Source organism: Pseudorasbora parva, chromosome 24, assembly GCF_024679245.1.
Source record: "Pseudorasbora parva isolate DD20220531a chromosome 24, ASM2467924v1, whole genome shotgun sequence".
In the NCBI taxonomy this organism is placed as follows: domain Eukaryota; kingdom Metazoa; phylum Chordata; class Actinopteri; order Cypriniformes; family Gobionidae; genus Pseudorasbora; species Pseudorasbora parva.
Genome location: NC_090195.1, coordinates 4,580,595 through 4,592,148, shown reverse-complemented (window position 1 = coordinate 4,592,148; position 11,554 = coordinate 4,580,595). Strand labels below are relative to the sequence as shown.

General features: G+C 38.5%; 2 protein-coding genes across 4 annotated transcripts in view; both read left to right on the top strand.

The window, feature by feature from the left end:
- Positions 1–238: 238 nt before the first annotated feature.
- On the top strand, positions 239–6,789 carry decr2 (2,4-dienoyl CoA reductase 2, peroxisomal). 2 transcript variants are annotated; one of them, XM_067435383.1, is made up of 10 exons: positions 239–374; positions 535–642; positions 1,619–1,687; positions 1,939–1,990; positions 2,071–2,206; positions 4,014–4,138; positions 4,286–4,379; positions 5,435–5,539; positions 5,626–5,814; positions 6,105–6,789. In XM_067435383.1, the coding sequence occupies exons 2-10, from the start codon at positions 542–544 to the stop codon at positions 6,137–6,139; spliced, it is 906 nt and encodes a 301-aa protein (XP_067291484.1). In that variant the 5' UTR covers positions 239–374; positions 535–541; the 3' UTR covers positions 6,140–6,789. The 2 variants fall into 2 exon arrangements, with proteins under 2 accessions (XP_067291484.1, XP_067291485.1); XM_067435384.1 differs by having other exon boundaries at positions 5,626–5,866.
- Positions 6,790–7,202: 413 nt separating this feature from the next.
- The window catches only part of rab11fip3 (RAB11 family interacting protein 3 (class II)), a 37,584-nt gene continuing 33,232 nt past the window's right edge, over positions 7,203–11,554 (top strand). Inside the window, exon 1 of one of the 2 annotated variants that reach the window (XM_067435381.1) lies at positions 7,203–11,232. In XM_067435381.1, coding sequence (XP_067291482.1) covers positions 8,560–11,232 — 2,673 coding nt within the window. In that variant the 5' untranslated portion in view covers positions 7,203–8,559. The remainder of the gene's footprint in view (positions 11,233–11,554) is intronic. The other variant, XM_067435382.1, reaches the window with a different exon arrangement.

Genomic DNA, 11,554 nt, shown 5'->3' with positions numbered 1-11,554 from the left:
GTAAGTCACTAACAAAAAAGTATCATAATATCCATGGTACCATTATAATATTCTTTTGCCTTATGTAGAAATGTGCTAATCATTCTGATGCCATTGGTACTTTTATGAGATTTAATCTCAAAGAACGTGCGCTATGTTTGTTCTTAAATCGACATGTCCTTCAGAAGAGCATTTATGGTTATTTACACTAGGCACCACAGCTACCGCTGGTAACATTTGTACTACATTTCCCATAATGCCGTGCTTTGTCACGCTCGTTTGACGTCACTCCTCTCGCCAGGTACAGAAGTCCATCGTGCAGAATGAAAACAGTTGCTTAAAGTTCATTATCAACGTGGGAGCTGATCGCATGTGCAAACGGATTCACATTTTAGGTAACGTAACTGAGCTTTATTTTAAGTTTTGTTGTGACTTTGCGGCGGTTGCAATCATATTCTTGTACTTGTAGATGTTGATTTTTAGTAGTTCAACGGTTACTTGCAAATGCTGTGTGATCAAAAGGTTTTTTATTTATTAACTGATGGGGTTATTTAGAGTCATCATGGCAGAGAAACCTCAGCTGGTCAATAATTCGCCAGAGGACATCGAGACTGATGAGTGTATGAGAACATACACACACATCTACAGCCCTGATCTGCTCATGTAAGCTCAATACACATCTTTGAGATTTCATTTTTTATTGCATTGGAAAAATCCCATTGCTCAAAGACTTGTCTCTGCAATGGGTAAAGAGTGCATTCTGATTTTTATACTATTAAAAAGTATTTTTGAAAAGTCTCTTTTGCTCACTAAGGTTGTGTTCATTTAATCAACAATACAGTAATATTACTGTGAAATATTACAATTTAAATGAAGTGGTTTCTGTTGTAATATATATTTAAAATGTGATTTATTCCTGCGATCAAAGCTGAATTTTCAGCCTCATTACTCCAGTCTTCAGTTTCACATGATCCTTCAGATCCTCAAGAAACTATTTTGATTATTATTCATGTTAAACTGCTTAATATTTTTGTGGAAACTTTTTTATTTCAGGATTTTTTGTTGAATAGAAAAGAACAGCATTTATTTATAAATATAACTTGTTTTTTCCATAAATGTCTTTTTAATATATTTAACGTGCCTTTGCTAAATAAAAGTTGGCAAAATCTTAAAATCTTACCCCAAACATTTGAATGGCAGTGTATTATGATTTCCAGAAAAAGAAAATGCAGCTAAAACTTTTCAACATTGGTAATAATAAGAAATTATCGTTATGAACGAGAAACAAGTTATTCTAAATTGTAGTAGTATTTCATAGTATTACTGTGTTTACTGTATTTTTGATTAAACAAATGCAGCCTTGGTTAAAATAAAAAAAAAAATAAAAAAAATGTTTATAATAGTTCGTACTGTGTGATTGAAAACGTATTCTGTTGAACTGCAATTTTTATGATACTGCTAGAAAATGCTTTTGTTCATAAACATGTTTACATCTCAATAGAATGTATCCTATGTCAAGTTGAAATGTTTTACAAAATGAAAATGTTATGGATTGTGATAATGACTTTGTGTTTGCCATGTAAATAGTCATTCAAACTGTAATAAACAGACATTATTGAAACGTATTGTGTGTTTGCAGTGATCAGGTGGCCTTTATAACCGGCGGAGGGTCAGGCATTGGCTTTAGAATAGCAGAAGTTCTGATGCGGTGAGTGTCAGTGATTTCCACTGTAGTTTCTCACTGTCAACACTTTATCTATGACTGAACCTTTTTAATCTGACACATCCACTCATGACTTGCCTTTTATAATGACATTTATATATTGATCTTTAACCTTTGTGACCTTCGGTAACGTATTCTTCTCAGGCCCGCATCTTCAAATTCATCTGAATATGTTTTCTGATTTTCTTGTGAAAGTCATTTGACAATTCATTCAATGCCTATAACAATTCTTTCAGGCATGGCTGTGACACGGTCATTGCCAGCAGAAATCTGGAGAAAATCTCTGAGGTACTGTCTCAACACATTGCCAATAACTCATCGATGTCATTTCTGTGGTGAAGAGCAATTTGTGTGTGTGTGTGTTTTAGGCAGCCAAGAAGTTAACCAACACAACAGGCAGGCGGTGTTTGCCGATAGCAATGGATGTGCGTCAACCAGAGACGATTTCTGCTGCCATGGATGAAACATTGAAGGCATTTGGACGTGTTGACATACTTATTAACAGTAAGGCTTAAGTTTGAAGTTCTCAGAGGTCAAATACAGTGCCTTAACAATAAAATAAATCATACATTGCCCCAAACATACAGTGTATTACCAAAGAGATATTGAGATAGAACACCCTCTGACCAAGTTTCTCTTTATCGTTCTATGATGTGATTACATAATATATTGTATGTAGGTAGGCTGCCTACTAGTACTCTTACATCAGGTCTCCTTTTCCAGTAAAATTACATTTATCCATTATTTTATCCTTAAAGCTGCAGTCTTTACTTCATTTAGGTAAAAATTATCCAAACTGTTTTGAGCAAATGCGTAACAAGCCAGTGTTCAAAACCATCTCCTTACCTTAGTCGGTAAGCTTGAAATAATGTTATAATTTGAGTGGTACCTTTGGAGATTCGAGCATGTCTTTGTGTCATTACGTCACGTCTAAAGGAGGAGTTCGGCTGCATGTGAGGATGCTGCAGGTGTGGATCATTTCTAGCCTTTTCTCGCAGCAGCTGGAATAATTAAACATCATTTTGATGGTGGATTGTAATCCAGCGTGATTTATTGTAATGCTTTTTTCCCCTCAGTTGGTCAGAACAAAAGTGGCAAAGAGGAGCTGCCGATGTAACTCACGTAAAGAAGATAATTCCACAAATAACTGCAATTGCAGGTTTCAAACAGAGATGGAGACAAAGTGGCAAAACTTACGGATCAGCTTTAAATGCAGTATTTAGATAATTATAGTAAAGACAGACAGTAATATCTTATTTAAAAAACGTTCAATACAGGCATGCCTTAAAGGGGCACTTCAGTGCTGGGAAGATGAATCTGTATTTAAACTGGGTCATTAATTTAGTAGAAATGTGAAATTATTTTTAAATTTGGTGCCTTCTAGACTGAGAAAAGACAGAAATGTATTTTTGTCTCATGGGGATGAAAGACTACAATTCCCAGAATGCTTCGCTGCCCTGTGAGGCCACTCCCAAAGCCACCAACTGGATTACTGTGACTGAGTTGGAGAAGACACTACAATTAAAAACTGAACGTGTCTGTTCAATATAATGAGTGAGTCACCGCGCGAGTCTCACAGCACTGAGCACTAACTGCACGAGTGATGAGAGCTGAGGTAATCGCGACTACACTCGCGGCATACATTCACAACGCGAGTTCAGTCTGGCGCGTTTCAGTTCATGCCTTTGCAATCTTAACTTTCATAGAAATTAATTTGAGAAGTTAAAACACTTACATTTCTCACCATAGCTCCGTTTAAATGAGTGCCTGTAGGAGCTGAGCTCTGAGTGTGATCTCCATTCCCCATGCGCGGGTTCAAAACATGCGGAAATAGCTCCCTCTGCTGGCTGTAGTCTTTAGCCTTTGGCCAAACATTCCTCCTATGATGCAAATATCGTCAATTTGCGTCATAGGAGGAATTTTTCCAGAAATAAAATGCATAAATCTCTCGTCTCAGGGGGATATGAGGGGGGAAAGCACAATCATTTGAATATACTTACTCCAGGGTTTCTACTGATACAAAGCCATATGCTTCATCATTTGACTGATTTTTTTTCAATATATATTGAGGGAAAAAAATACGGTTTCATGTTTTATGAGGACTTTTCAATAGAAATAATGATTTTTTTACTGGACAAACTGTATATTCTATCCCCTACCCCTAAACACAACCCTCACAGAAAACTTTCCAAATAATTTTCAAATAACAGCACTTAGTATGATTTATAAGCTGTTTCCCTCACAAGGACCAAAAAATATCCCCTCAAGGATTTAGGATCATTTATGCATGTTTTAATTTTTTTTTTCTCAGATGCTGCAGGTAATTTCCTGTGTCCAGCTACATCATTGTCATTTAACGCTTTCAAAACAGTAATGGAGATCGACACCATGGGAACTTTCAACACTAGTAAAGTGGTCTATGACAAATGGTTCAAGGTAAACATGTATATTTCATTCACCTTTGCAGTACCAAACATTTTTATTACCTAAATATCTCGTGTCTTGGCTTTTTACCTCACTTTGTATCGATCAGTGATTTATAGTCAGTGTCTCATAGTTTGTGGTTTAATTTTTCTCTCTCAGGATCATGGCGGCTCCATTGTCAACATTTCCGCCACTCTGGGGTACAGAGGTCAGGCTCTCCAGGTGCATGCTGGGTCAGCGAAGGCTGCAAATGGTCAGAGTCCTTTTCTGTTTGATGTTTTAAGTGTTTGTTTGACTGCTATGTAAAGTCATATGATGGATTTTATAAATGTTAGAAGAATATATATTATTTAAGTATTATAGGAGTAAAAGTCTTACATGACGAATGGAAAGAAAAACATGCATCATCTATTTATTTTCATTCATACTGTTCTTATTATTATTATTAATGTTTCATACATGCATAGAGGGCTTGACATTAACATTTATTGCTACTGGATAGTTTTTTTCCAAAGTAACTAGCCACTCAATATTTTCACTGGCCACAGTTTTGACATTGATACCAAGGGGAAAAACTCCCATATAGATACTTTTAATATTATCTCATAATTTGTCAGCAGGTTTATTAGGCTGCTGCCACTTTAAGACCTGACACACAGATCCATTACACTGTTACACATGTTTCCTTCTCAACTGTTTAAGTTCACTTAAAACAGAACCGACTGTGTTTATGTGAATACTCACTAAGATCAGCATGTTGACATAATTTTGTGTGTATTTTATTGTGTAAGCACAATAAGCAGCGAAAACAACTCTGTTTAGTGCTGAGAGGCGGCTTCATGTGCGCACTTTGGGTGCGAAATTCAAGAACTGAAATTTAAGCCCTGTAACACCAACAATATTCATCTGGAGCAAATGAAACGAGTGAGTGAGAGAGAGCAGCTGGTGTCATGTATCTAGTCTGCGGAAAATTTGTATTGGAAACGTTTCATATAATTCGATATGTATCATAATCTATGTATTTGACAACATTACAATGCACTTCTTAGTTATTTCAGGTGCCTTTTTAAACGACTATGAATTTAAAAATGTATATATTGTATATAAATTTCAACACGCCAAAGTGGTTAGTGGCTGAAATGCACCCACATTTTGTGGTTGTTTATGTCAAGCCCTGCATGCTATATTTTTTTAATACTTTTTTGACCCCATAATGTTGGTTGCGATATTTTTTTCTATGCTGACTATTAATGATATGAGATGTTCACAATAATGACTACTTATCTGTACATGTATGTGTGTTTGTAGATGCCATGACAAGGCACTTGGCGGTTGAGTGGGGCCCCAGTGGTGTGAGGGTGAACACAGTGGCCCCAGGGCCCATCTCTGGCACAGAAGGATACCGTAGACTGGGTAAGACCAGTTGTGTGTGTGTGTAGCCAAATTTGAGAGTCTTTATTTCTTGTGTACTATACATTTTTGTCCCCCTCTTCTTTCAGGTGGCTCACATGCTGAGACAGCGGGGGCTTTCCGCAGCATCCCGTTGCAAAGAGCCGGTAATAAGACAGAGATTGCACATGCGGTTCTTTTCCTGGCCAGTCGCGCTGCTTCATACGTCACTGGATCTATACTGGTCGCCGACGGAGGGGCGTGGCTCACATCGGCCAATGACGTGGAGCGGCTGCTTGGTATTATTTCATCTCGCTCTGCAAAACTATGAACAGACAGCACCGCACACAGGTGTGTGTGCATGAGGTAGAAGACTGGTGTTTGCTAGTTATAAGGATCTCAACTCATTAAAAAAAAAAAATAAAAATAAAAATAAATAAAAAAAATGTAAGCCTCAATTATTTTTCCAAATATGTGATCGGGTGAGCAAAAAATTATTACTAATAATTTTTCTTCTACTGTTTGATTGACCTGTGGGTAACATTTTGGTATATAAGATCTCACTGTAACTTTCCCCTTGTGTTTCTAGGTTTTTGGTCGGCAGAGAAAAGAAAGGATAAATAACACTACTAAAGAGGATGAAATGACGCAATCAACCAGTGGATCAGACCAACATCCGAATGATGATAATTGTTGAAACTCACAAAAACATGCCTAGATAATTTTTTTCACCCTCAAAAAACAAAGAAAAAAAGAAATTATATTCTGCGTAAAGTAAGCCTATTTTAAGCCTTATTTTTCAAATAAGCCTATTTTTTTCTGACCATTAAAACCTGTGACACTATTAAAATTAAGCAGCCCATTTCTAATTTTCAGAATGCTCTAGTTATACTTTTTGAGTTGTTAATTCTCATTCTTTTTAGATTCTGATCTTAAATTAATGTCAAAACAACAAATAATACCATAAATTATGAATGTTACAATGTTAATCAAATTTCATTTCATTTTTTGATTTTGAGGTGAGATATGAAAGATGTGTTTGAACTGTGCTAATGCAGAGCAGTTGTCAGATATGTCAAGTATGTTTATCTGCAAAGTATTAGTAATTATAATAGATCAAAATGTTTTATGTTGGTATGAATAACTACTCTAGCACTACGTAATATAGTGCCGTTTTTTATTTTAATTTTCAGCTACAGTACATTTTGAAAAAAGGTAAATATTGTATTGTTATATACGTAACAGTTTTCATAATAAATCTTATATAATGCTTATATTTTCGCGGTTCATGTTATTAGTTGTAAAGTCTTTGTTCTGACACAAGGGGGCGCAAGAAAACCACAGTAAATAACTGAAAAATAACAGTTTGGTTAACAAATTAGCATTTATTCTAAGTCGACGATTATCTCATTTATTTCTGGCGAGCTCTCTCGATTATGTTATCCACTATTTTAATAATAAAACATAATTTTAATGTTTTTTCAATAACAGCATCACAGCTGTCATTTGACAGAGGCTCGGGAATGTGACATTTAAAAAAAATGCCGTTGTAAATAAATCTACATTCCATCATCACCAAATCAACCAAACGCGCAGATAACTGCGCGAGGAATGGATTCTTGACGCCTGTGGTTTAAAGCTGTAGACTGCGGCGCCGGCGCTGCGCATGCGTGTTGCTGACGTCGGTTCGTGTGTGTGTGTGTGAGACATGCGAGTGTGTGTGTGAGTGAGACAGCAGAGGTTGTGTATTGCTGCTGATGAGAGACATAAATAACTGAATACATCATTCGTCGACTGGAAAAAACGACCTCACGAGAAATCTCGGATTTCAGATTAACGGATAAATCACCGCCGAAGGATTTGTCGGATTATCGGTGGTCGCGAGCTGATTTTTATCCCGCTAACAGGCTAATAACAAGCGCAGGTGGATGACTCGCGAGACTCGACCTGGATGTTGGCCTGTTTTTAAGAAGGATAAACTGAAGAATAAACTACCCATCTTCAAACCAAATTAAGGGATTAAATCAACTCTGACGGGGGTCCAGAACCATATCAGGGGTCGTTTTTTAGTCAAACTGGAAATTAAAATAAGAGGGGGTCGTTTGGGCCAGCTAATCGGCCATTGGGTTTACCTCAGCTGTGGAGGATGCTGATGCTAACCGCGCTAGATCAATCTATCATTTAAGGGTTCTGATTATTTATTTTTTTAGTCTGACAGCCGTTTAAAGTATAGTGTGCTTTATTTACATATAAAAAAATGCAGATATGTTAAGCTTTCAGATTGTTTGTTTATCTGAGTAAAATGATTGAATACACTGCCTAATAAGATTAACTGTTTACAGAGTGTTAATCATTATAACCTAATACTTAGTAGTTATTCCAGGGAAGTGTTAAGCATGTTAGTGTACCATTAATCTATCCGTATAAATGATTTGCTTGTGAGGCAGGCACATTTTTTTAACATTAGGAAGTTGAAGGCTAACAAAATCAACTCGAATGAAATTTGGATCTACAGTGTTATATTTGAAATGATATAGCTATCTATTTTATGTAATTTCCTGCATTCTCTTATACATGTACATATTCTAAGATTGTATTTTTCATTATGCACTTCTGAGGTTTTTTTATGGGCAGCAATATTTAATACTGCAGTAATCCTGTTATTATGTGTTGATTGGGATGTGGATCAACACGCTTTGAGAAGTCTTATGTTAAATGGATTAGATGTGAATTTGAATGCAAAACAGGCAAAAGGGGCCAACTTTTTTTCATGGAGAGGTTTGCATATCTGGAAAAAATATCTCAGCCCTCATGGAGTGCTGTGAAACATTATCCTTGTGTCCGCAAAAGTAAACAGTAGTTGATCATTTACAGGGAGGTGGACGCTTACGCATGGGTCTCGACAAGGATATTTCTTTTGGTGCGTATACTGGAAGAGGCCATCAATTACTTTTGAATTCCGAACATTACCTTGTGGGATCATAACAAAGGATTGTAATTTCTGCAATATTCCTATTTGTCGGAGGAGAGAACTCTTCTTTTTAATGGAGCAAGTTCTCTCCAGCCCTCAGGGGTGTTCTGAGTGGGAGGTGAGTGGGAAAGCTGAGTGGGAATCCGAACAGAATCCCCTTGGATTTCTCCTTATGGATAAAGATAACAGTTCTGTTGGCGATTCGACTAATGACATTTTTCAGGAAAGCGCCATAAACCTTGATGACTTATTTTGGGCTTCTCAGTATTCTGGACAGACGTATTCCTGGGAAAATGGTCTGGAATGTGTCTATCCCGAATGGAAGACGACTCCTTCCCAAGATCTCAAAGGAGAGGGTTCTCCTGGAAATTTGGAAATTGTGGATGATCTCATCAGTTTTAATTCTAGATCTACTAGTCCTACCTTCTCAAGCTTACCAATGCCGAATCAAAACAACTTTTACAATCATCCTGAACAGTTGCCTGATTTATTGCAACCGGTGAAGGTTACTTCCACTTTAAACCCTCTAGATGAGTACACAGGTGAGCTGGTTATTAACGACCCCACCATTCAGACAGACAAAACACTAGAGAAAGAAACTCCCCTAAAGCTTGAGGACACGCATTTAACAATCTGTGAGTTCAGCCATAATTCCCTAGTGGAAAGAACATTTGAGAATGAAGACAGTCAGAACTTGCTTCCAAATGGGACTCATCATCTCACTCTTGAATCTGAAGGTTTGTTTCCTGTTTCTCCTGTGGAGGTGTCGTATATGGATACAAACTCAAATCCCAAGCCTTCAATTATTTGTCAGACACCTTTATCTACATCTAAACACTTCTACCTGGCATCCTCAGCCCATGAGCCCATCCCGTCGATGACATTTTCAGAACCACCTGGCTCGCCATATCACAAATCTAGTGCACCCCTTCAAATGGATGAGGTGGAGATGTTTTTACCTGAGCTGCTGGTTGGAGGTCTGTACTCTGAACAGGAGAGTAGTGAGCCCTCAGCTAGTAATGAGACCCATGATGATGATCTTAAGAGCCGAGAGACATCAGGCGCTAACATAGAAACACAACTATCCTCTGAAGCAGAGACCGCCTGTAGGAGTCCATTAGGTGAGTCTTGCATATCGCCTACACTTTGTGAAGAAATGTTGCATGATTTATTCACAGAATGCACATTTGGCGTACAATTGGAAACGGTTGGTGAAGAGGAAAGCGAGGAGGCCGTGTCTAACGCTTCAACTGATATCTCTGAATCTAAAACAGAACTCACACCAATTGCTTTTATAGATTTGCAAGCAGAAGATCCTTCAACTGATAGCCTGCTTGACAAAGACAGACAAGAGTCCACATTAGCCTTACCGGTCTGCACACCTGAGCATAATGCCTTACTTGAGCTCTCACCAGAAGATGACATCTTACCTGAGGATCACAGCCAGCCCACACACTCAATTGAGGCGGAAGCCTTACCTGAAGATGATGGATATGGAGACCTTATTTCTGTTTCCATGTTTGAGGTCTTTACAGACAATGTTTCTTGTGAAGCTGTGCCATCTTTAGACACTGTTATTCCATCTGTGACAGATGCCTTTGAGCTAACAGAACAGGGAAAATTTGATGCAGACTCACCTGATCTTGAATCTGATGCACTCACACTTGAATTTCAGGATAATATAGCAAATACAGAAATGGGCAACCCAGATGATGAGGCAATGGAGAGAGAGAGTGCAGATGATACAACCACAACATGTAACACAGAGGACCCAGAAACAGCGATCTCAGATTTGCATAAAAATCAAGAGGCAACTAATCAGGAAAGCAAGTTGGACATCTTGCAAAATGATGAGTTAAATCTAGATAGCAGTAAATCTGACAACAATCAAGAACTGGATGCAACAAGAGAAGCCTGTCAGGAACAAATCAATACTCAACAAAAAGAGAGTGCACTTGTAGACCAACTGAATGGCTCTTTGACTCCAAAATCAGGTGCAATTGCAGTGGATACACCTGAAGAAAAGGTAATAGCTCACCATGACAGTCATAATACACCACTGAAAGTCAAAGAGAAACTTCAAAGTATGACTTTACAGGCAGGGGAGGGATCGGATTGCAGAATGTCTACTTCGAGTCCAGTCATTCTTCATTGTGCCAGTAATCCTGATTCTTTAGAGTCCACTCCCTTTACCTGTGCAGGTGATCAGCTAACCGTGACAGGTGGACTTGTGGGGCTGGATCTTACAGACGCCACAGAGACTCCAAGCCAATTACATGAAGCTACAGGAGAGGGAGAGGCGGGGTTTCCTGCTCAGTTTACACATCAGGAGGATTTCCATCAGCTGACACAATCACCAATAGACCTGGCACAAGAGCAACAAGTGAGCTCAGTTGCCCCCAGCTCTCCTCCCTTGCATAGAAATGTCTTTCCCTGCGGAGCCAGCCTGGATGGGGAGGCCTACCTGACCTTAATGGAAAATACTCCTGATACCACCAACATTCCCAAACATGCAGAAATGACTCTGGATTTGTGCAAGGCCTCCGACTCTCTGCCAACTAAATCGCTTCATGACCAGAGGGTCCCCGTGGATTTGATAAACGTGCCTATAGTTTCCACAACAGCCCATAAAAGCGAGGAGCAGTCGGCTCTCCGAGCAGTTTTCCAGGCTTTGGATCAGGACGGAGATGGATTTGTCCATATTGAGGAGTTTATCGAGTTTGCCAAAGCATATGGAGCTGAACAGGTCAGTTTTTTTGTCTATCCATGTCTATTTGTGCGAGCTTGTGGCTGGTTAAATGGTGGGTGGGGGGTGTAAATGTCATAAAAATGCTTTATGATTACAGGACAGTGTGTGTCTTCCCTTGGGTCCCAAAGCTCCAAGTGAAACTTGATCGTGGTGACACCCAAGAACTGCTCTTTTATTATTCAAACCGACTCAGAATACCACTCTTGTCCTGTATCTCTCGCTCTTTCTCTCATCTGTTTTGCATACATTTTAACAAACTATACAAGTGTTAATACACTTTTTAGTGCCTCTAATCACTAACTTCATACCCAAGGTTCGC

What these genes read in the sequence shown, in the direction of transcription:
- decr2 (XM_067435383.1), top strand. Translation starts at nt 542, where the DNA reads ATGGCAGAGAAACCTCAGCTGGTCAATAATTCGCCAGAGGACATCGAG. An exon ending in TGTTGACATACTTATTAACA is followed by an intron (nt 2,207 to 4,013) that starts GTAAGGCTTAAG and finishes TTTTTTTCTCAG; the next exon opens with ATGCTGCAGGTAATTTCCTG. An exon ending in TGACGTGGAGCGGCTGCTTG is followed by an intron (nt 5,815 to 6,104) that starts GTATTATTTCAT and finishes TTGTGTTTCTAG; the next exon opens with GTTTTTGGTCGGCAGAGAAA.